The sequence below is a fragment of the Petromyzon marinus genome, chromosome 20, assembly GCF_048934315.1.
Source record: "Petromyzon marinus isolate PM22_M1 ecotype Great Lakes invasive population chromosome 20, UKy_Petmar_22M1.pri1.0, whole genome shotgun sequence".
In the NCBI taxonomy this organism is placed as follows: Eukaryota; Metazoa; Chordata; class Hyperoartia; order Petromyzontiformes; family Petromyzontidae; genus Petromyzon; species Petromyzon marinus.
In genome coordinates, this window is record NC_133686.1 from 4,374,753 (window position 1) to 4,400,127 (window position 25,375).

Here is a 25,375-nt window from a genome sequence, read left to right on the forward strand (position 1 = left end):
TACAGTACCAAACATTTTATTCTCAAAGACGAAATTGAACAATAAAGTATTTTACAATCTTGAATGAAGAAAGTTCAAATATAAAGTATTGTTACAAAAAAACATTAGATGTTGAAATATAAGGAGACTTTAAGTAATCCACTTGACACATTTTAAGAATCCAAACCACTGTGCTTAAATGCACATGAACAACGCCTCCAAACGTTGGGTTCAGTTACTGATCAAGACAAAGGTTTTGACATCAACATTTCAAACTCTTTGGTTCTATTCGGTAAAGTCACGTAGGTAAAAAAATAAAACAACAAAAATCACGACGTTTCGGTCACAACACGAGTGGCCTTCATCAGGTGAAGGGACCGTACTGTCCAGAGGACAGCGTTTCACTCCAACGCTGTACTCTGGACCCTTACACTTGCGACGAATTGTGCGCATCAGAATACAGCGTTTACCATTCCTGAAAATCACAAACAAAACATTTGCGACCGTAATGTTTAGGCAAAGGGGTTTCAACAAAATTGTACAAAGGCCGAAAATACAATAACAATCCATAAAAATGAGATGATAAATCAAAACAATCCATGACATTTCGCATGGGGCAGAAGCTATAGATTTTTATTTGTGCTGTACATGTTCAGTGCACTGACATTTCAGTAGGCGGCCAAATGTTGTTCATTTTCACAGCACAGCGGGGCATTTTTAGAATACCCAAGGTAACAATGCAGCGTTGTCAATAACGCGGTGGCAGGTAGTGTGGGAGGAAGGGACAATTTGTGTCCGCGATGCAACTGGGTCACAATTAAAAAAAACACAAGAGTAGCATAATACATCGATACGTTGAGGCTGTGCATGACATTCAGCATACAAAGGTTACATCTTAATTGGATTGGAAGGAGCTATGTGATGGACACTTGTGAACCACGCCGTATGAAAAAAGGGCAAACGGAAGTTACTGTGCTTCAAGCAAAATCGTAAATAGATATGTACTTACATTTTATATATGCGGAAATTACATAAACAAGAGATACACAACATAATTGCCTCCTGTCCTTTAAAATCTCAAATGAAATTGAAAACGCGTAAAATATCATGTAAACAATTAACGCTATTCAACAATCAATGCCACTTAGATGTAATAGAATCATAAAAGTATTGCAGATTACCACACTGCAGTGATAGTCATCGTTTCAGCATATATTTTAAGTGGATTTTTTCTCTCTCGTTGCCAAGCGAAATTTTCACAGCCTGGCGACCGACTGCCAACTGCCCATGCTGCCCATTAAGCGAATGGAGACCCGCGTTGCATTTGGTGATTCTCGTAAAGCAACATGGCACCAACCGTCTGCCTCGTTCCTACTGTTTTACAGCTTAGTGGCTCAGTGTCAGAAGCAGGCGGCTCGAAAATTGGAACGTTATGAATTTTAAATCCTGGCTGGGGGGGGGGGGGGGGTGAATCTCAGCCCATCACCCCTCTGGGTCAATGCAATAACCATCATCTTTTGGGGAAGTCATGGGTATACTCGCCCCCACCACAAGGATGTGCAATTTCCATGATTGGCTCAGTGTTGTTAACGGGCTAAAAAAGCACAGCCTCAATGCTCAAAGTGAGCAGGAAACCACTTGACGGTTTTCTTGAATATTTACACCATATCTCTCTCTCGCCTTTTTCACCAATCGTAATTCTTTTGCAGGTGCTCTCTCAAGTTTTTTTTTCTTTTCCCAGTCACCGCAAGAGCGGCAGTCGCGCTCTGCAGATTCCTCCTGATGCCACGTGCGCGCACGCGCGTTGAACTTCTTTCGCCACCGTACGTAGCCAACCGTGCTCATCGGCGCGCCGCGTCCCGTGGCCCCCCACGTGCCACGCTGCCGTGCGTCACGCGTTGGACGCGGTGGCGATGCCGTGCTCCCGGATGTAGCGCAGCAGGATGCGCCCGCGGGCTTCTATCGCCACAACCAGACGCCGCACCCCGGCCAGCCCCCCCTGGCTCTCCCAGAATATTTTGTCCAGGTGCAGCGAGTGGAGCAGCGCAGGGCCAAAGCAGGGAGACTCCAGCACTCGCACGGCCAATGCTGGAAACCTGGGTGGAACAAGAATATGCGGGTTGTTGCGTGTGCGTGCGTGCGTGCCAACGGTGTGTTGTGCCGATGATGCTTACGAAACGTGGACTACTTTGCGCGAACATCTGCACCAGTTTGAAACGTTCAGCCTGGCCTGCCTACGATCCATCCTGGCTTTAACCAGGCTGGATTGTGTGAGCTCACAAATCCTGTGAAAGAGCAGGACACAGTACCATCAGTGAGCTCCTCCAGCAGGCAAGGCTGCGTTAGCTGGGTCATGTAGCCCGCATGCCCAGATACCGCATGCTGCCCAAGTAACTTCTGTTTGGCCGGATAGAGGGGGCTAAATGGGTGTGACACGGGTTAGAGAAGAGATGGGCTGATGTGGTGTAGATATGAGTGGACCTCCCGATGACTGGTACCAGCGGTGTCAAGATCGGCCTCTGTGGAGGAGGCTCATGAAGTATACTACTAGGAAGTGGAGGCAGTCACCCTCCAACAACAACGGAGGATGGAGAAGTGATGCTCACAACAGCGAGCGGAGCGCCGGGCGTCTAAAACGCAGCAGATCGAGAGTAGAGGGCACGGGTGGTGCATCTGCCAGTCATCCCATTCAGATGAACCATGGCACCTGGGTCTGTCCCATGATCTCCTGTCAGCGTTGTGGACATTTGACGTGGTCTCAAGTGCACCTAGCCTGGCTATTGTTGTTGATACGTTGGGTGGAGCGGTGGTGTAGTGGTTACCGCTGTAGCGCGCTGAAGAGCCTGGCTACCCGTGTTAGAATTCTCTCTCATGGCCAACATCAGTGACGAATATTTAAACTGGCTCTGAGCCTCTACACTCGGCCGACTCGGTCTTACACGAGGACCTGGAGCGATGCTTCAGCATCGGCACTCGAGAGACAAAGGCGGCTGGGCATTATTCTGGCCACAACACCCCCCCCCCACCCCGCCTCGCTGTTGCCGGCCTTAAAAGTTGTCCCCTAACTGCACAAGTTCCCAACAGTCTACGTAGCTACACCCTGTCCACCCCGACGCCCGTGTGTGTGTGTGTGCGCGCGCGCCACGGACTTACTGCGTGATCCCTTGCAGCATTCGGAAGTTGAGGTTGTCCTCCCCTTGGAAGGGACGACCAGCGTTATCGATGAACACCAGGCGGCTGGGGTTCGACTGCCGGACCTGCGCTCACATCATCCACACGCCGTAGACAGCAGGGGTGGGGGAGGGGGGGGGCATCGTTTGCCAGGCTAGGTAAACGCGCACACGCAGACACGTGCGCGTGCAAAGGCGAAGTTGCTCTTTGTCGTCTTACGGACGGTTGGGGCAAGCGCTGTTAGGGAGAGGTTATTAAATAGAGGCTGGCTCGCCGTAGGAAGTGGCAAAAGAGCGGTGATGCTGTGCATCATCACATCCCCATACCGTGTCAACCCACGTGGTTCACCACGTATTCCTGTACAGGGGAATTTAGTTTTCAGTTCCATACGGCATAAATCCGTTTCAATACGGGTAAAACCTTTTTTTATTTGTTTGTGTTTATACCTTGTGACGGGACTTTGTAGGATGAACGTTGGGATTTTGAAGGGGCACGGGGTGACCGATTTAATTTGTTTGTAATTAGGTAGGGCACTGAAAACAAAAAAAGGGGGGTTGACATGTACGCATCACCAGCCACCCGTGTCTGCCCGGCGCCGAGGGGCTTTGGCGAGTTGCGCTCACCACCACGTGCACGAGCCGCTGGTGCTCCGGTCTGCTGCACTTATCGATGAATCCCTGCTCCACGCACGAGTCCCTGGGGTCGGGGATGAAACCGCAGCAGCCGCGGTCCAGCCGGTCGTAAACCTGGCGGGAGAAACCGGGGCTCTCCCTCGTCGTGTTCGTGGTGCTTCCTTTGGCTTCCCCTTCTTCGGCACCTCGCCGGGCTTAATATATTTTTGTTTACCGCTGAGCTGGGTAGACTTCGTCACGTTGAAGTGTAATTACTGTGGAGCATTGCAGATTGTCAACCTGTCAAAGCTGCGGTCTCGTTCGCGTCAAATTTTGTTTTAAATATAATTAGTCTGTTATTGAAATAGTGTCATTCGAACGAGATGTCAGTAAAGAGATGGATTTAACGACTTATAAATACGGTCATCATCAGGAGGAAAAAAGAGAGAGAGAATAACTACTGCCCTGTTTCAGTAGTAAACTAAATTGAATAGAAATAGCGGTGTTGAAGTCGATTTGTTGCTGAAAAGCTGTAACTATTTTTTTTTTTACCAGGTAAGGCCCACTGAGCTACATAGCTCTTTCTCAAAAGCGGCCTGGCCAACACAAATGATAGCTCAACGAAGTGGCTCATCACGTGGACATTTATAGAAGCCAAATACTCTAAACGCATGACGTTGATTCTAAATGTGGAGGGGAAAACCGGAGGACCCGGAGAAAAATCCACGCGACCACGGGCAGAGAGACACGCACACTCCATATATACAGGTGTCAGAGTCACGATCAAACCCACGACCTCGTGTGGACCAGGCGAGGTAGTTAAAATCTCGCCACCGTGGCGGCCTCCACACGACTTCTACCCCACTTAGGGGCCGTCCATAAATGACGTCACGCGATTTTGGACGATTTTTGACCCCCTCCCCCCCCCTAGTTACACGGCGTCACAAAAAGTCAGACCCCCCTCAAATATGACGTCACAAAGCTCTGCCCCCCCCCAAATAAAACATGCTTCAAATCGCTTTAAACTATTGTCATTGTAGTGCGTATTTAATGTGGCGCTGCACTCTGATGTTGTAGGAGTAAACATTTATTAAAAAGTCTATTTAATTAAGTAGAACATGTTGTCTGTATTTATTTAAAGTTGCGCATTTTGATGTGACGTCAAATTTCTCACCACCCCCCCTCGTCACACATCGTCACAAATGTCTGACCCCCCCCCCTAAGTGCGTGACGTCATTTATGAACGGCCCCTTAAAGAAGCATCACCACCAAGAAAAGGACTTTCTAATTCTGAGTGCCGATGGAGCATCGGATGAAGGGTGCACAGGGAGGCATGCGGACACAAACCAGCCAGAAAATAGGGGGCATACATCGTTAAAACATGAACAACGCTAAAAGGTAGCCTAAAGGGATTGTCTCTGCTTAAAAAAAAACATTCCTGGCATAGACCCTGGTTCAGTTGGCATTAAATATGAACTCCTGCATCGAGCTCTCGTCTGGGTGTAAAATAGCGGTCCAAGAACTCACTCCCCCATCCCCCAGACTGAGGGAAATGAATGTGATTAAACAAAGGCATTTACGCCGCGGTGAAAACGCGGCACGCTCCTGGGTCCACGCCGATCGAAGTCTCCACGTGGAGGCAACACGCGGAGGGGGCGGGGCCTGGCAGTCGTCACTAGAACATCGAAGGGCCACCACGGCCAAAGTTTACTCCAACCTAACGCGTGTGTGTGCCTGTGTGTGTGCCTGTGTGTGTGTACGTGTGTGCATGTGTGTGTCTGTGTGTGCCTGTGTGTGTCCGTGTGTGTGTGTGCACGCCACCCGTGTTCGATTCCCGCTCACGGCCAACACCGGTGACGATTATCTGAACTGTTCCTATGCCTCCCCTAGGTCGACTCAGCCTCAAATGAATACTTGGTGCGATGTGTAAACATCGCCACTGGGAAGACAAAGGCGGCCGGCGCGTGGTGTTGGCCGCTCACCCCCTCGAGTGCCGTTCCGACCTTTATAGGTGCTACTCGCTAATAGCACTTGGCCCGACAGTATGTTAAGGTTATACGGGGTGTAGGGGGGGATCTTTTTGTCCTGAAAAATTCCTCGCACAGGGAATTATGTACGAGGCGCGTGTAACGCAAAACACACTCGAAGACTTGTGGAGTTCTTAAAATGACGCAAACTCCGAGGGGGGCTGATAGCGTCAGCTTGTTTGACGCAAGGTGATTTATTAGCTGCACGCATGGCTGCCTTCTTCTTGAATGATTATTATTGTTATTATTATAGAGCAAGGGATTTAATGCAGCACAGCTGTTACCAGGTCCTGCAGAGGTTTCATGTATGTCGGACGTGCCAAAAGCAAGCGAATATTAACGGCTTGTTTACAATTGGTGTTTCGCACGAGGAGGAATGCCATGTTGGAGGATGAGGCGAAGCCTTACGTAAGGCTGAGATGGCTCAAAGTGAGGCCCGCTCCAGGTGTGAATGCTGAAGTCGGATGTGCAATGTGTGAATGTGCTCAAATCTGTCAATTATAAGGGGAAAAAACCATAGCGACAGGAAGCACAGCGCAGGCAGGAAACCCGCGAATTTTGAAGTCACACACAGAAACTCGTATCGAGCACTCATCCATTGTGCAAAAACCATCAGCGGTTCCTTAACAAGTGCATTGTGCTCCTCTAGTCCGTCTTGTGGGCTGCTTGAATGTAAACCTCAAGTTCTAGCCACTGTAAATACCAAGTAAGATGGCACCTTGTGCTTAAATCCCACATTTATCATCATCATTCACTTACTTTCATGATCACTCCCTATGGGGTACTGTGTGGGTGAATCCTACCTCTTCCAATACGTCTGTACAGCATGGAAGAGGAGGCAAATACCTTCTCGTAGAGGGGCTCTGGAGAGCTCCATTTTACTGGAGGCCCTTCCGCCAGCAGTGGCATGAACAAGCAAATACAGTGCCTGCACCTTTACCTTTTACCATTTTACTTGTACGTATGTGTATGTTGGACTTCTTTCGCGCCGTACGTAGCCAACCATGCTCATCAGATGCGTGGTGGCGGGTATAACAAACTAAACACACGCAACACAAAAAAAATCGGTTCTTAAAAAAGTATGAGTTTTCAATTTACTTGCACGCATTGTGCATTTAATTTGATAAAACGTTTACTGGTGCATAACGAGCAGCCCTTTGCGTGTACAAAAAAACAGCAAGAGGCCCACAGCCAGGCCTGCGCGACTGCGTCTGGTCTCCGTGCGGTGTTGGCAGGTTATTTGGAGTTTGCGTGTCTTTCTTTCTGCCCATGGTCGCGTGGATTTTTATCCGGGTCCTCCAGTGTTTTTCCCCTCCACATTTAGAAACACGCGTTTTGGAGTATAACTTTAACTTTCCACGCGATAAGCCACTTCGTTGAGCTATCATCCGTGGCCAGGTCACTTCTCAAAAAGAGCTCTATAGCTCAGTGGGCATTACCTGGAAAAATCAAATGTCAAAAATTTAAATGTTGAACTTCTTTTGCACCGTACTAATCGAAGGTGCACTGTTGCTTGTTGCGGATAATGACAGTGGCGACAATCCCCAACGCTGTCACAAAAACTCCGGGGCTTCTCCGTGCTCCCCCTTTTAAGACTCGTACGCAATTCACACACCCTTGTTTTTACTTTGCAAATGTTCTGTTGTTATGATTTTTCCAAGCGAGTAATTTGATTTTTGTTGTTGTTGTTGTTACCAATTTAAATCTGGGTTAAATGCCAGAAAAGCTGTATTCGCTGGTTTTTTTTTAATTAAACATTCACGCTGCGCTCGCCTAAACTAACCTCGCTAGAGAGGCATTGCCACGCGACTTAACGCACCAAAAAATAGCACTGCGGGTGCAAATGAGAAGGGCGCGCTATATTTACCCGGGAGGGCGTCCGAAGGCTACGAGAGATGGTCACGGAAGAATGAGGAGAGAGGAGAGGCAGCGGATAAGAGGCAGCGAGAAGATGAGGGAGCAGGGGGTGGGGAGAAAAGACAAAGGAGGCGAGAGGGGGCGTATGAATTTAAATGCCACAATGCGGCCACACGTCTTTTTTTCGTTTCACAGGGAGCTCGTGTCGGCCGCTCCCCTCGGCGGCTAACTGAAGTGGCTAACGGCCTTCCATGCGATCCGTGTCAAGTGTTGCGGTCTCGCGTGTGATGATGTCAACGCGCATTAAAAGCCCGAGGCCAACTCATTTCGCTCCACAGTTCGAATTGAGCCCTGGAGAGGCCCTATTAGACTTGGCATGGCAGGAGGGGGCTGGCGGGGAAGAAAAAAAAGACCCCCTGAAAGCCAGGGCCTTTTTTTTGCGTGAAAAAGATTGACCGAAGCAATCGTTGCAAGTCAGGCTGCATTCGCAGCGTGCCAGATCGAGCGCCGAGCCAGAGCGCCCCTGGCAAAAGAAAGCCACCTCACCTGCAGGAGGAAGTCAAACAGGGCCAATCTCCCCCACTCGGCACGGCTCACGGGGGGGCAGGAGACCCCCGCGGCTCCTCCACCGCCACCGCCAGCGCCGTCCCCCTTCGCCGCGCCGCCGCCACCGCCGGGGCTGCCGTGGCACTCCCCGCGAAGGACGGCCTGGTACTGCGGCCACGTGAGCCGAAAGGAGTTCTGGTCGTCTCCCTCTTCTGCGCGGGCAAAAAGACGCACGCGCGCACGCGAACGGAGCGAAGATTCGCGGCGCAGACTTTACGGGCGGACCGTTGGGGGCAAGAGCCCGTTAGCGAGCAACAACAGTAAAACAAGAACGCTCAGTACGCTGGGCTATAACGCTGCCCTGAAAGGAAATTTTGTTAAAGAAAAAAAAACCGAGCTAATGTTTTGTGCAGTTGTCCTACTTCACAACGGATCTGTATTTGCTATGATGACGAAAGGCCGTTGCAAAAAAGTCACCTATTATATGTGTATTGTCCCTTTGAGGGTAGTTGTTATTGGCAAAGATGTTAAGTTTCTGTTGAGGCCTGCAGTTGCTACACAAGGGGGTGCTCTGGCCAGTACCACACCGGGCCGGCTTTGTCTCCCCAGTGCTGATGTTTTCACATGGCGCTGGGTACTCACTCAAGGCGGAGTTGACTTTAGTGGGGGCCCAGGAAAGGTTTCGGACAGTGTTCTCTATTGACACGAGCTGAGGCCGAGAATCAAACGGAGGTCACTGGGTTCCACAGAGCAGTGTGCTCAATTGAGCTCCAAATGTGGCTGTCATCTCTGCCGTACAATCTGTCGCCTAGGACGCGATGCGGAAGGCGGCGCTACGAATGCCGTCAACTTTGTACCGGACGTCGTGGGAAAATTAATATCTCGAGACACCACCACGGGAAGGGGGAGAACTACACGCAGCGTCTTGAGTGGCGGTGTATTATATTCTTGGTTCTTTCGGTAAAGTCACGTTGAAGGGAAACACGAAAGCTTTAAATTAAAATTTTGGCGGTGTATTGTTATGACGCAACTGTCCATAAGCAGGACTTTTAACACTCCTCCTCGTAGATGCACAGATTTCCCATCACAGAGAGCTTTAAAAAAGAGAGGATGATCCTGAGAAAAGCAGCAGTAGCGGCAACCCGAGCATTAAATTACTTTGGATTATCTGTACCACCACTACAACACTTTAAAAACATTTTTTTTTAGAACTGATTTTTGTGTTTCGGTTTGTTGTCCTTCCACCGCACCTCCGATTATCAAAGTTTGGTCAAGCGCTGCTGGCGACCGCCTGTAAATGCCAATGATGTGGACAAAGCCACGCCGAGCCCCCAAGAGGTTTACGTAACGCACGGGGTACTCATTTGAAGTTGAGTTAATTAACCTCGTAGAGATCCAAGGCTGGTTCAGATTTTCGGTGAGCAGGAATCGAACGGAGGTCTCTGGGGAACGTGGCGCGGTGCGTTAAACCGCTAGACCAGCGCTACCGCACAGATGCACGCGCGCACACTTGAGTCGTGGTGTATAGTTATGACGCAACTGACCATAAGCAGGACTTTTAAAGACCCCCGTAGACGTACAGATTTCCCATCACAGCTAACCTTTCGACAAAAAAGAGGAGCATGATCCTGAGAAAAGCAGCGGTGGCGGCAGCCCGAGCTTGACACTACTTTGGATTATCTGTACCACCACTACAACACTTTAAAACGAATTTCTTTAGATCGGCTCTTTGTGTGTAGTGTTGTTGCCCACCCCCCGCACCTCCGATGAGCACGGTTGGCTAAGTACGATGCGAAAGAAGTTCAACATACACACGTACATACATTCTGCTGTGACCATTATGAATGTTGAGCGTTCCCGAGCAAAGTAGCACCCACCGCTGGCGCCGTCGCTGAGACGCAGAATGTCCGGCACCCACCAGATGAGCGGTCGCGCCGTGCCGTTCGTGAACCTGTACGGCAGCAGCCAGCTGTCCAGCCTCCGCGACACGGCCGGCGGCGCGCGTCCCAGCCCCAGCACGCGGTCCAGGTGGAAGGCCAGCACCTCGTACGAGTCGCCCGTGCGCTTGGCCAGCGCGCACGCACCCTCGGCGCAATAGTCGCGTCCCGCCTCCACGGGCGGCAGGGGCCCTGCGGACGCCGACCCGCCCGCCGCTCCCATCGTGAGCCTCAGCACGGCCCCGTGGCCCGGCAGGGTCTCCTTGCGCCTCACGGCGCCGCCGGACAGCAGGTTCAGGATCCTCAGATCTTCCCGGGAGAGCCAGGGAGGCGGGGCGGGTGCGTCCGGGGGTCCGCCGTCGCTGGACCCGTCGAAAGCGAGGCCCAGCGCAGCGCAGCGCCTCGGGTCAGGCACGGGCGCTGGGACGGAGCCCGGTTCAGGAGCAGCCTTGCTGGGAATGCGGGGCACGTTTCTAGGTGCACGGCGCTCTCCGGGTCCTTTCAGCGGCGGACCGGGTTCACGCCCGGCGTGGAAGAGGCCGAATCTCCCTGCCAGCCACTTTCCCCCGAGCTCTCCCAGCCAGCCGCCCTGCCCCTTGATGAGCTCCACAAGGCTGGACTCCTCCTGCGCCTCGTTCACACCGTCAACTCGCCCCGCGCGCTGCTTGCGGCTCGCCTCGGCGGCTCGCCCGTTTACGACGGCATCTCCTGCCGCGCTCCTCTCAGCCGCCTTCGCCTCGTCCCTCCGCACCGGGTCGACTGCCAGCCACTCGTCGCTGCTGTCGTCGCCAAAGCGCTGGCGGCCTCCTCTCACCGCCCGCGGTCGCGATCCGTCGTGGGTCCGGCCCGGCCGCCGCTCCGTCAGCACCTCGGCATGGCCTCCTCCTTGGCGCTCGGCCCCCGCGCCCAGCGCGACGCCCCCTCGGTGCCGCGGCGGCCGCTCACGTTCGCCGCGGGCGAGCGGCCGCTGGGCTCGGGGCTTGCCGCCGGGCAGCGACGCGATGATGTTGACGAGGACGAGCGCCGTGAGGACGCACGCGAGGCAGAGCAGGCGCCGCCGTCGCTTCAGGCGCATTCTCGAGAGCCGCCGGGGTGCCTCGCGTCACGGGGCCCTGCGCGCACACGCGCGGGAAGTTCACGGACGCACGCGACGATCCCCGTCGCGGCCATGCAGGCCGTCGGGGCAGAGCGCTGCTGGCGACCGCCCGTGAATGCCAATGCACGGCGCACAAAGCGGGTGCGATGTGTGCCAAAGCCACGGCGAGCCGCCCAGATGTTTACGTGACGCCCGGGGTACTCGTTTGAGGCTGAGTTAATTGACCTCGTGGAGATTCCAAGGCTGGTTCGGATTTTCGGTGAGCGGGAATCGAACGGAGGTCGCTGGGGAACGTGGCGCGGTGCGTTAAACGGCTAGGCAAGCGCTACCGCACAGATGCACGCACGCACGGGCATGCACACGCACGCGCGCGCGCGCATACAGCACGCGTGCGTGACATTCGCAGGGTTCGGCGTGTGAGCGTGAAAATGTGTGGGTCTCACAGGCAAAAAAAGAACCCAGCAAGCTGGCAGCTGCTCTCTCAGAGTTTATTCAGGAGGGGTATCACCCCCAACCCATCGTGGCTTTTTTTCTTGTACATTTTGACATTTCACAGTTCAGTTGAAGGCAGCTGGCAGTGCGCAGATCAAATATGGTGTGAGGGTGTTGTAAGCCAGGGTTGTGTAAATAAAATTTTCTTCTGGAAACTGACAAAAACAGATGTTAGAGATAAGCTAGGATAACATTAGTGTGCAATTACGCGCACGGGTTTCCACGTGTGCAATGGTAAGAATTCAATATCGTCATATAAACAGCCACCTTCAGGGGTGAGTTTTAGTGTCCGATCTTTGGTTAACATTGAGGGTACAGATTCAAGAATCTTTGCCATGTTTAAACAAAAAACCCGACATTCAGAATGTACAGCCCATTGTAAATCCACTGGTGGATGAAGGCCTCTTTGCATTGGAGGTTTTTGAGTGGACTTCGCCACACTGGTCAGTGTGGGTTGGTATAGTCGGGCTGCCTCGGACTGGTAACATAATAATTGTTTAGTTTTATTTGTATATTGTTTGTAAAAAGTGATTTATTTACCTTTCCAATACTTTGCACTGCAATCGTGTTTGTCCTATTGTTTGTTGTTGTACTGTTCTTACCCGCCCCTCACTGGACATCTGTGAAAAATAGCTTCATAACTCATTGGATTCCTCCACTATAATTAAAAATTCTGATTCTCGTTCATAGATCACGCATCACTGGTGTAAGTCATGGCGACCGGGAATTAAACTCAGGTCACCAAGTTCACAGTGCAGTGCGCTAACCAACGCGCCACCAGTCCACCACATTATTTGGATACTTTTATCGTATTCACGCAGTAGCCACACACCATCAGAGTTTTAGAGTAAGATACATATACAACAACAACAACCATCGTTCACCACTAAGTGGCGATCACGTCACCACGGCGCTAGTGCCATGCTAGGTGCACACTGCACGTTGAGGCAAAGTGAAGTGTCGAAGGCCCGCTGGCAGGAGGTCACGGAACAGAACCAGGTGCCATGGGTCGACTGACCGAGATGGCTGGCAGATGCACCACCTGTGCACCCCACTGTGCCAACTATCGGCGTTTTAGCTGTCCGGAGCTCCACTCGTTGTTGTGAGCGTCTATGTACCCATACCGTGAACACATAAGTTTATGGGTAGGACAATTAATTCTAGATTTGAAGCTTTCGTGACTGCAAGGATCCATACTCTTTGGTTCTATTCGGTAAAGTCACGTAGGTAAAAAATAAAACAACAAAAATCACGACGTTTCGACCACAACACAAGCGGCCTTCATCAGGTGAAGGGACCAGACTGTCTCGAGGACAGCGCTGGAGTGAACACAGCCACGCTCAGACCGCGACCTTTAAGCTGTGTGAGAGGAATCAAGGTGCCTTGACAAAGGAATTAACATAAAAAATTGCATTTTAATAGGCGGACTTAGCATGATGAAAGGTAGGGAGGGGGTCGACCTGTGCAGGCTGGCGAGGGGGCACGGCAGCGTCCACATGCTGGTGGTGTGAAAAGGGGATTTTAAGCTGTGAAAGTTTGGGGTACCACTACTTGAAAAATATACTGTACCATTGAAAAATTAGTTTAATGTTTGGTTCGATTTAGAACATCTTTCCAATGGTTGCTTAATTTGAAACCATCTTCTCGGTTGAAGGCAATTCAGATCTACAAACACAGACACAATTTCAGCCTGCACAGGTCGACCCCCTCCCTACCTTTCATCATGCTAAGTCCGCCTATTAAAATGCAAATTTTTATGCTAATTCCTTTGTCAAGGCACCTTAATTACTCTCACACAGCTTAAAGGTCGCGGTCTGAGCTTGGCTGTGTTTCACTCCAGCGCTGTCTTCGAGACAGTCTGGTCCCTTCACCTGATGAAGGCCGCTTGTGTTGTGGCCGAAACGTCGTGATTTTTGTTGTTTTATTTTTTACCTACGTGACTTTACCGAATAGAATAGGACAATTAACATGACGAAGGTATGAATTGTAAATGGTCTCTAGCTTACGTGGACAGGGCAAGGGAGATATTTTCCGTCTTTTCACCGTGAATATCTGCGTGGGTCTGTCTGGTTCCATACCTACAGTGCTCAATGAGCTATTAACAAACAATGACCACGGTAAACCCAAGGAGCTGGTCTCATCTCGGTGTGTCAGAGTCTAGTGAAGCTAAGGGGACCGGTTACGTTCATGCTGACAGTGCTGCCGAAAAGGTTTTGTAGGCCCGGGGCAAAATTCCAGATGAGGCTCCCTCTGATCTCCCCCCCCGCCTTGGCTTTTTTCTGAGCCCCCCCCCCCCCCCCACTGGATCTGAGTCCCAGGGCAAATTGCCCCAGACGGCCTTGTCAACTCTCTACGGCCGAAGCTGTCTGCGACTGTGAATCCCACGGAATCAGGCACACACTTTAGCAAGGTCACGGACGGCTCCCACCTAAAGCCCTTCAGTAATTAGTCCATCATGTCAAAGTGGTTTTCTCATAAAGTGGTTGTAGGGCAGCGCCTATTTCCTATTTGCAGGTCTAAGCCAGTGGTGAATATTCCACATTCATATGGCAGAGAAAAGTACTCTATAAAAGGAAAAAAATAACTCAACACACTCATAAACGACACTAAATGATCGAATTAGCCTGATTACAATTTGGTTTTTAAAATTTCGAATCTGAATGAATTGAAAATCAGTGGGAAACACCACGAACTCAGAAAACACTTCGACACATTTAACAACAAGTGCCGCAGCTATGGCTCACACTTTGTTTTTTAGCCGCATTTTTGGCCAAGCAAGAAGCGACGGGGGAGTTTGCGTGAGACCATTAGTGGTTCGGCATGTGACAACAACGACAACAACAACGACAACATTATTACAAGGTACACGTTGTTAACGACAAGCCATAATGTCCAGACATGTATTCAAATGATGAAACCAAAACGGCTGTTACTTACGTATGGAACAATACACTCCGAGCGCTCGCGCACGCACCGTCAAAGCAAGCCAGAGAACCGTTTGGCACACGTGCAGTGGCACGGCTAAGTACCACCATTGAGCGGAGTTGAGATCACTTAACCCTCTTCCTAAAAGTTCACGACGTGACAGACGCAGGAGAGTTGCCTCTGGCTTTTTCAGTCTCCTCGGGTTTCAGGGCTGTGGACTTTGTCCTCACTTAAGGCCCCTCAGTGCCACATCCACTGAACCATGGACTCTTGCATCTAGAAGCGTGCTGTTTGCGGGGGTGGACGTAACCAACGGTGGTATGTGTGTACGTAAGTTTGGTGAACTTCTTTCGCACCGTACGTGGACAACCGTGCTAATCGGAGGTGCGGTGGTGAGGAATGAATGGATATTACCGGACAGAAATTTGTTTTGGATCCCCCCCCCCCCAAGTTTTGATTTATAAGCTCCCCGTGAGATATAATCAAGGGTATGGACTTGTTATGTGAGCACAAATGTCAGATAATGAAGAACAAATATAGTCAAAAGACACACTTGGAGTTAGAAGACAGAAGCGAGATACAGTCAAGATGAGGATAAGATAGACTAATTAGCTGCTTTTAATATTACAGTACTTCGCTTTGTAATAGAAGTAAACCAAATATCAGCTCAATTTGAATTTGAGCCGATATTTGGTTCACCACAAAAATAATTTTTCATGAATCCGGGACCCCCTTGAGCCACCCGGGGGCTCTGAGCATTTGCATGGCTCGCTTGAGCCTCGTGTCGTCGCTGGATATCGCAAAGATTAACAAGCACACTCTGTACGATGACTGCCGCTCAACAACGCTTCGCAGCCACGCTGCCCAACAGCTTTACCGGCGGGAGCCGTAGAACTATAACGGTCAAGGCCACGGTTTTGTCTCGATCTTTTTGTTGTTGTTGTTGTTGCAAAATTCACGGCCGTTGTGCGTGGAGAAGAAAACTGGATTCATGGAAAAGTGACGGACTAAGGTGGAGCGGTGCCAGACCTAAACATTACCTGAATTATTTTTTATTAATAAATTGTTATATCGGAACTGATTAAAAATAATCTAAATATGTGGGGCATTCGGTTTGTTTCGGGAAGGCCCATCCTGCCCTCTTCCCCCTCGTCCATGGCTGGCGTGCAGTATTTTTCAGAGCATTCCGCACGGTATTATGGTTTTTTGCAGAGGAAAAAAAATGTGATTTCTGCAGCCACTTCCCAATATTTCGAGGATTTTTGTAATTCAGGTTCGCGATTTCCTGGGCCTGCCACGGCCCTCGTGGCGAAATCGCAGCCTCTGTCGCGGTGTCACAAATGCTGCACGACATCCTGAATAGCGCCCATACAGCGCGTTCCTTCTGCACCCACCTGCTGATTTGCAGCGAGTTTCTGCTGCTGTTGGGGAGGCCGAGAACTCACGCGCTGCGGATCCACTCCTCCGGGAGGTGTGAAGAGATAAGCGGGCAGTGGAGAGAGCTGTGGAGAGACAGACAGAGAGAGAGAGGTGGTTATGGTTGGCATGGTGGGCGTGTGGGGAGCGGTAGTGCAGTGGTTAACGCGCCGCGCCATGAACCCGGCAACCCGAGTTCTGTCCTGGGCCTCCCATTAGATTGACTCAGCGTCAAATGAGGACCCGGTGTGGTATCACTTCTGGGGAGCTGCCAGGTATGGTGTTGCCCACCCACCACTTCGTGTGCTGCGAGGACCTTGATAGGCTACACAGTGCCACGGACAATCCTCGACTGACCCAAGTGGCATCTGCTTCATCCATTCCGAGTTTCCAAGAAGTTCATCGTCTATCACAAGCAAACGTTTCGAGTTCATTCCCTGACCGATTCATAATGCTGATGATAACTCGGCAGCGACGATGATGATGATCTAAGGACCGCCCCTGTCCTTCATCCGCACGTGTGCGCAGCCGTTGCCTAACTTTGAAAGGCATCGACGTTGTGCGTGCGGCAAGGCAAACGTATCGCTGTGGTTAAGAGTTGCGGTGTTACGGGCGGGGGGGGGGGGGAGAACCGATTGGAACGCGTTCTGGAAAACTCATCGGGCCCATGTGGCACGGGAAGTGGGGTGAGGGGGTAAGGGGGTAGAGGAAGGGATGCGTTGGGCGTTCGGGGTGAGAGGAGCTCGATGAGGAGTGGGGGGGGGTGCTGGTGGTGTCTTTTTTCTTTGCTGGGCGGCAGGCTTCTTAACCACTCCAATCTGACCCGTTCGTGATGCCCGCGATAAATTGGGGGGGGGGGGGGGGGGGTGGGCATTACCGCCGACGATGATGATCAAAGCTGTCTGATGTCTTTTGGTCGTGCCCACGAACTATTTTCGAATGATGCCCGAAGTTTCGTTCCTCGTGCATTTAAATTAACTTAATTTACCAGGTAAGGCCCACTGAGCTACGTAGTTCTTTTTTTTAGAAGCGACCTGGTCACAAATTATGAAGTGTCTTATCATGCGGGAATGTATAGCAGCCAAATACTCTAATCGTGGAGGGAAAAACAAAAGGGCCCGGAGAAAAATCCACGCGACCACAGGGAGAGACACGCAAACTCCAAATATACAGCAGCGGACGTCAGGGTCGGGATCGAACCCGCGACCTCCTGTACACCAGGCGAGGTAGTTAACATCTCCTAGCCACCGTGATGATGATGAGAGAGAGAGACACGCAAACTCCAAATATACAGCGGGCGTCAGGGTCGGGATCGAACCCGCGACCTCCTGTATACCAGGGGAGGTAGTTAACATCTCCTAGCCACCGTGATGATGATGAGAGAGAGAGAGACACGCAAACTCCAAATATACAGCGGGCGTCAGAGTCGGGATCTAACCCGCGACCTCCTGCATACCAGGCGAGGTAGTTAACATCTCCTAGCCACCGTGATGATGATGAGAGAGAGAGAGAGAGACACGCAAACTCCAAATATACAGCAGCGGGCGTCAGGGTCGGGATCGAATCCGCGACCTCCTGTACACCAGGCGAGGTAGTTAACATCTCCTAGCTACCGTGGCACCCGCCTGGGAACTTCTTCGGCGACTGAATTCAGTTCGGCGATTAATATTCAAAGATGGTGGCCGTTAACGGAGTGACTGAAGAAAATTCAGTTCCTGGATAAGCTCCGAGCGTGTAAACAGAAACGTCGGACATTGTACCGAACAACACGTGGTACAACCCGAGAACGCATCGGAGAGCTACACAGGCCAGCAGTGAATACCCACGCCGTAGCATGTTAGTTAGAATGAGAATAACAGTAAATGTATGTGATCGTGGCTAATTTAGCATCACATGGTCACATGGCTGTTGGCTGTTTGATTGACGACGATCGTATTTCTAAAACACTTCACAGACGCACAGTGACATCACGGAGCGCATCTCGACATCTCCGATGGAGACAGCCGCGGTGAAGTCATTCGGCTATTTCATATTATTTTTCGAGTGGATGTTGCTGTGTTATTTTTTGTTACAAACTGTTGAGCGATGACAGGCAAACAACATGCGCACACCACCCCCCCCTCCTACCTGCGAAGGTGCGTCTGCCAAGCTGCCATGCTTCAGTCGGTGGCCTCTCCTTGCAGCCGGACTCGGAGCGCCGAGCATCTTCCTCCAGAACCGCACGTCAAGAGCCGGACGAATTCTCCGGACGCGCGCGACCCGCTGGATGTGGCTTGCATGCCGACCGGCCAACCTCCTGCCAGATCTCCTTCCCAGCGACACACTCACAGTCTCTGCCTCCTACTCCTCCTCCTCCTCCAGAGTCGTCCACGGACACCGCCTTTAAAATCCCAGATCATTAGGAGGCACGCGGTCGGCGATTGCATCCGGCGGCGCGTTTCCTCTGCGATGCGGCAGGCAGATCAGAAACACAGCTACCTGTGAAGACCTCACTCAAGGCAGCCAACGGAGCCCGTATGGGTGGCGGAGCGCTGATCAATCTGACCCCCGATCCGCAGAACCGCCGTAGGTCATCGAACGGCCCTTGCGGCCGTCACCTCGGCGGCAAAAAAAAAAATCACCCGGAGAATTTGGCGCGCCCAGGGCGTAGCCGGGGGGCATCGACCGCAGCCCCCGTGCGGGAGAAAACGTCGCACCTCTGACATCGAGGCAAAAGCGAGCGGTGCTCGCGTGCAACGAAAGGTGCCGAGGCTTGTTGGGTGAGTGGTGGCGGCGGCGGCGGCTCTGGATGGGACATCAAAAAATGCGTGCGTGGCCTCTTGCCAGAGGGGATGGGGTTGGTTTTGTGGTGTGTGGGGGGGGGGACGCTTGTGCGGAGGGGGGTTGGAGGGTTTGGTGATGTGAGAGTTGTGGGGGATTGGGGTGGGGGGAGCGAGGGAGTGAGAGGGAGGAGCGAAAAGTCTTTGTTTTCCTAAGACTCTTCCAGTGAAGCCAGCCCCTTCTCCCCTCATTCAACCCCCACCCCCGTCTCCCCCTACACATCGCCCGGATATTGACTAAAATGTGGCCAAAGGAAATTTCTCGGAAGTTCTACACTCGCCTGCCTTTGACTTAGTGCTCGCGATCAACATTTAATTGGCGATAATTCAAACCAAACGTGCAAATTAATAAATCACAAATCGGCTAAACTTGTATGTACCACGTCATGTGTGTATCAGAATTCCCTGCCAAAATTGAGTTCCCCCCTCATATTTGAGGATGGTATTTGGAGCAAGTCGCAGATTGTTACGCATTGCACCGTGTGTTCGTTTCCCCTGCCAGCCTGGGGTTACTTATATCGCGGCGTCTATAAGCTGCCAAACTCTGCCAGGGTAAGAAAAAAACGCCACTCATGCCAACGAGCATTCTGATAATCACACTTTAAGCACAGAGCGGAACAATGAGATAGCCCGGTGGGAGTGGCAGGGAGACCTGGGTGGTTGGTGTATAAGACAGTAAGTAGACAGCTGGTGGGGTAATTAGGGTTGCTGGATTTCTGAAGTTCTCAGGACTGAAGCATTCTTTAAATAAAACAAGGTCACGGTGAGGGCATTGTGAGGTCAACATTTCACACCTCATTCCAATAACCTCCAAGCGCTCAATCCTCTGTTATCTTCCGCACAGGCCAAAATATTTAGGAAACAATTTGAGATGTATTTAATGAAGGTCGGTGGCACAGTGTTTCACACGCTGCGCTATCAACGTGGCAATGAGTTGAAATTGTTGAAAACGGTTAACATCGGCGAGCGTGCCATATCTACTGGACATCTGTAAAAAAAAGAGCTTTATAGCTCATCGGATTCCTCCTCTCTTCAGCAGCCCGCACTGACCAGTGTGGTGAAGTATGGTCAAATGACCCCCGAACGACCAACACAGCGCGGGATTGTCTTCATCCAGCAGTGGATTGACAAAGGCCTGTGAATGATTATATTTTACTGCATTGTGCTTCCCTCGTGTCAGTAAAAAAAAAACAAAAAAATAGAGGAAGTTTGTTTCCAAAATATTTGTGCAAATTGATTAAATATGTCCGTCGGGTCTGGTGATGAATAGCCCGCCTCAAGCTAGAGGATTTAGGTGTCAGACAAGTGTCGTAAATTACTCTGAGCAGACGGGAAGATTTTAACTTTTTTTAACGAAGAAGTTCAGAAACATTCCCGACTTGGAAGAAAAAAAAACACAAACGCACGATCTTGCAGCGGGAGGCACACATTGAGTATGAAGTCGACTCAATGTGAAGGACGTAAGGCGATCATCGCATTCGCTGAACAGTTTCAAACTCAGCGAAATCTAATACTCAGAACTGAACATTTTTTTTCTACTTGACCAAGTAAGGCCCACTGAGCTGTAAAGCTCAACGAAGTGGCTTATCTTGTGGGAAAACCTGGAGATGAAATTCACGTGACCAAGTGAGAGAACACGCAAACTCAGAATACACAGACCTCCTGTATACTAGGCGAGAGAGTTAACATCTCATTGCCGTTGTGGCCCAAAGCAACCTCAAAGTACACCTAGCCTGGCACGAGTGCTGTGCTGACGTTACTGTCACCTAGTGGTGAACGGTTGTTGTTGAATGTGAATATGTATTTACGTACTCTATATATGTACACACTGTACCATGTACTAATGTTTAAGTGTACACATCAGAACTGGGGAGACAAAGGAGTTGGTTGTGGTGCTGGCCACCAACCTCCTCGTGTACCCTGTCCACCTTCATAAATGCTTGCTCACAGCACTTGCCCCAACGGTCCGTTAAAGGCTACACGGGTGATCTTTGTCTGTGTCTGTGTGTGTGTGCGCGTGGGTCGGTTTGTGTTTATGTGACGTGGGAAATGTTGTCTCTGCGATTTTTCTGCACCGCATATGTTCGTCACTGGCATATAAATCCTCCATCCCTTCCCACGATGTCTGACGTTTCTCTCCACGTGGCGGCGGAACGTCGGACGTCGCGCCGGACAACACGCGGCACAACCCCGAAGAGCGACGACAAGTCAGGGATCCATTGAGCAGCTGATGCGTCAACGCCGACATTATCCATAGGGAAAAAAACCCCACCGCGCTCTACAATCGCTCCAAGCTCTCCACAGACGAATTCAACAATCCAGTGCTGTCCTGCGCGCACCCCCACCACCACCGCCACCCCCGCTCACCTCGCTATCCACCAACGCAAATGTTGTTTTGGCAAAATCCTACGTGAATGCGCAGAACTGCGGCATGCATGTCCCGTCCCCCGGAGAGAACCCCAGCGAGGGATTATCTGGTGTCAGATAACCACGGCCAGCCTCTCGGCCAGGTCCCCTCTCCCACGATTGATTTCCTCCCCCGTCCGCGTCTCGCCGCCGCTGCCAAACGCGCGCTCGGGCACGCGTTTGGCGCTCGTGCAGAATTGACCAATACAAATACATAATGCGCAGAATTGACCAATACAAATACATAATGCACATCCTCCAAGTCGGTTAGCCGGCCTTGCGCGCACGCACCGAGGACAAAGCTGCCTGTTTGCGAGCACCCATTGAAGCGCGCGAGACAGAACAGGAGCGCGGGCCCAACAGCCTAAAAAAACGCACGCAAAAAAGGTGGCAAACAACAAAGGCAAACTGAACGAGGTTGCAATAAGTCGAACGACAGTGCACCCTTTTCTCGCGTCGCGCAAGGGTGTAGTCAGAGCTTGACACACAGCGCAGAGGGCGGGAGGGAATTGGAAAGTCGAGCGGTGCGGAGGGCGAAGGATGAGAAACGAGAAGTGATGTAACCGGCTCAGTGCTGGTGGTCGAACACTCGATGGATGAGACGAGGTTGACACGACTCCTCGACACCGGGGCGGAGGAATCCAGCAGCAACGACGGTAGTGGCGATATCAGATCGATAAGGTGGTGACTGACCGCCAGTGAGAGAGTGATTAGAGTTAAATCGATGAACGCTGCATCATTACTCATCCTGACTACCCCGCGGATATAACAACAGCGTTCCCACTCCGCAGCATGTGCGCTTTGGGGCCGTCCATAAATGACGTCACGCACCTAGGGGGGGGGGGGGGTCAGACATTTGTGACGATGGGGGGGGTTTGAGAAATGTGACGTCACATCAAAATCCGCAACTTTAAATAAATATAGACAACACGTTCTACTTAATTAAATAGATTTTTAATACATGTTTTCTCCTACAACATCAGAATGCAGCGCCACTTTAAATACGCACTAAAATGGCAATAGTTTAAAGCGATTTGAAGCATATTTCATTTTTGGGGGGGGGGGCAGAGCTTTGTGACGTCATATTTGAGGGGGGGGGGTCTGAATTTTTGTGACGCCGTGTGACGATGGGGGGGGGGGGGGGGTTCAAAAATCGTCCAAAATCGCGTGACGTCATTTATGGACGGCCCCTTTGTATAGCAGTGGTAAAATAGACACAACGGTCCCCCCTATAGCCGACACATACTCTTGGGGTAAGTGCTGTCAGCGAGCACCTATGAAGGCCAGCCAGCACACGCGGAGGTGGGTGATCAGCAGCACGCCCGGCCGCATTTGTCTCCCCAATGCTCACGTTTACACGCTGCACCAGGTCCTCATTTAAGGCACAGTCGACCTGTATGCATGCAGCTTATGTTGAATTTCGTTCGCACCGTACGTGCCGCTTCAGCTATTTGCTGCCGAAGTTGGCCGTAACCACCGCGTCGCCGCCCCCCATGGTAAAATACAGCGTGCTTAAAAATGCGTGAACACTTCTGAGAATTTGCTACAACGCCACAAGAAATATGCTGCTGCCTCCGGGCTCTGGAGACCACCTGGAGAAGATTCCAGGCCACGCGTTGACAAACGATGGCGAACAAGTTGAGACTCTTTGACTTTTTGAAGTTATTGTCATTGCATTTGTTATCAAGTTACAGTGTATTATCCGTTTTTTTTTCCAGTTAAAACGATAGTCCCATATAAGTGTTAGCATTTTTTGAAGCACCCTGTGATCACGAGTGACACGCGCATGCCTTAACTTGGGCCACGCAAGCACGCAGCTGCCTCGCACATGTCAAACGCACGTGTTCATACTCACATATAGGCGCGGCGTTGCAAATCCTGGACGAAAACGGCCACGCATTTTTTCGTAGGAAAACCCAAAAAAAAACACAACTCTCCAAAACATGAGCACAAAGCGCCCCCGGCTGCCCTCACTCGTTATTCATGGCCCGTCCCTCATGCGCGCAGTCCACAGCCACAAAAATCCGCGCAGGGGCCATTCCGTTGGACTTTTTTTGAATCACAATGAGACGCGCGTCTAGCCCAGAGCTATCACTGTACGGCTTTGCCACAACATGGGCCGCCTCTGAAGGCCCTCTCTCTACCCGGCATAATCTAATGCAGGTTTTTTTTTCTTTCTAGGATGGGCTGGTCGTGCCGAGAATATATTTTGGCCGTAATCTTCCGAAAGAATTTGGAGTGGTGGCTCACGATCGCAATCAATGTGCTTGGGAATGTTTGGGTTGGCGGAACGCGCATAGGTTTGTGAATATCACCGAATTCAGCCGGGCATTGAGGTGGCCAGAAATGGCAGTGCCCAGCAAGTGCGGTTCACAAACCCATCTGTGTGGACTGTTATTATCAATTGAATTAATTTGCGCTTTGATGTATCCAAGAGATGGCCGTGCAACAGGTGGATTCATGGAGCCATCTGTGCAGAACTCTGAGCTCTATCCCCTTTGTGATCTCTGGGTTCTCCGCTTTATCCTCCCAGAAGCATTAACACTCCTAAACATAATTGACCAAAAATCCCAGAAAATGCAGGACTTAAAGAAGAATATCGAGACTCGCCGAGGCTGTGCTGAGTAAACGATGGCCATTATTACTTTTACAATTTTGCCGTCATATTTTATTGGATGAATGCGGTGTGGGAATCCGGCTTGGTGCTGCTGTGGTCAGAGTGCTTGAGTCATGATCAGGGTTGCGAGTTTCTAATCCTAGTTCAGGCTGTCAGCCAATCATCATCATCATCATATCATGGGCCTAGCGGTTGACACGATAGCATTACTACTCTGCTGCAGTGCAGCAGTGGTTAATTCATGACAACAGTAATAATGGTGCACGACATAAGCGTATAGAGTTTCCACTTCTGGCTCTGGGGCGCCAATAGAAATAAGCATAGTCAAAATCTAATTTGAGCAATGGGATTGTTTTAAATGTTTTCCTGTAACTTGGAAAACCTATCGGTGGATGCCGAATATGAAACGTGTGGCTGTATATATGATGGATATACAGGGCGAGATGTTAATTACCTCGCCTGGTATACAGGAGGTCGTGGGTTCGATCCCGACCTTGACGCCTGCTGTATATTTGGAATTTGCGTGTCTCTCTTCCCGTGGTCGCGTGAATTTAATCTCCGGGACCTCCGGGTTTTCTCTCCACATTTAGCATCAACATCACGCGTTTAGAGTATTTGGCTGCTATACATTTCCACTTGATGAGCCACTTCGTTCAGCTATCATTTGTGGCCAGGTTGCTTCTGAAAATTAGCCACATAACTCAATGGGGCCTTACCTGGTAAAAAAAATGTTTAGAGTCATCTAGTATTATAGCGTGATGAATACTCTATACAAAAGATAAAGGTGCAGCCCGCCAATTGCTGACTCAGGTCACTGTCGGCAGAAGGACCTGCATGAGAGGGAGCTCTAAAGAGCCACTCTAGAGGGTATTTGATTGGCCTGCTCATCCACGCTGCTCAGACGTCTTGTAAAAGGTGGGCTTACCCACACTTCACCCCACCACATGCGACCCGGCGATTTAAGAAACCCGACCCACTGAATCGAACCGACGACTTCTGTGTTGCAAGTCAAGCGCGCTAAACGATTCCGTCACAGGACACTTCGATTGACCTGTTATTAGTTTTACTTTCTTTGTTTCGTTAGTGACATTGATGCCAAATTTGCGAAAGAAGTCCTCGTCAGTGAAGAGTGCACGCTCACCGTACAGCGGGTGATGGGCCTGGCCCTCCCCCCTCCCTCTCTCACTCACTCACTTCAATGATGAATTTATTCCTTTGCTACGTGCGGTCTTATTTTTCCACGACTTATGAAAAAGAACGAGTATAAAATAACGCCAACTGACGTTTTCGGTGCAGTCTTGCTGCACGCCTGAGTTATTTCAATCACGCGTTTCCTGTCTCCGCAGCAACCACGCATTTACGAATGCCAAAGAAGCGCACCTGTGCACCGGTTTCATTGGCGCAAAAAAACGATCTGTGGACACATTTCGTTTCCAGAATCGCCCCTGCAGTATTTCTTTCGCATCCGGCATTGTA

The 25,375-nt window shown here is 50.8% G+C and overlaps 1 protein-coding gene across 2 annotated transcripts; it reads right to left on the reverse strand.

Annotated features, from left to right (window-relative positions):
- On the reverse strand, positions 1-19,050 carry GASK1A (golgi associated kinase 1A). Of its 2 annotated transcripts, XM_032957723.2 has the most exons (7): positions 18,185-19,050; positions 16,036-16,143; positions 10,069-11,240; positions 8,192-8,403; positions 3,774-3,896; positions 3,133-3,236; positions 1-2,075 (listed from the first exon to the last, which is right to left on the reverse strand). In XM_032957723.2, the coding sequence occupies exons 3-7, from the start codon at positions 11,201-11,203 to the stop codon at positions 1,871-1,873; spliced, it is 1,779 nt and encodes a 592-aa protein (XP_032813614.2). In that variant the 5' UTR covers positions 11,204-11,240; positions 16,036-16,143; positions 18,185-19,050; the 3' UTR covers positions 1-1,870. The 2 variants fall into 2 exon arrangements, with proteins under 2 accessions (XP_032813614.2, XP_075924362.1); XM_076068247.1 differs by lacking the exons at positions 16,036-16,143; positions 18,185-19,050 and adding an exon at positions 14,654-16,029.
- Between the last annotated feature and the right edge of the window lie 6,325 nt (positions 19,051-25,375).

What these genes read in the sequence shown, in the direction of transcription:
- GASK1A (XM_032957723.2), bottom strand. Translation starts at nt 11,203, where the DNA reads ATGCGCCTGAAGCGACGGCGGCGCCTGCTCTGCCTCGCGTGCGTCCTC. An exon ending in AGCGGCTCGTGCACGTGGTG is followed by an intron (nt 3,237 to 3,773) that starts GTGAGCGCAACT and finishes ATGTGAGCGCAG; the next exon opens with GTCCGGCAGTCGAACCCCAG. An exon ending in ATGCTGCAAGGGATCACGCA is followed by an intron (nt 2,076 to 3,132) that starts GTAAGTCCGTGG and finishes TGTTCCACCCAG; the next exon opens with GTTTCCAGCATTGGCCGTGC.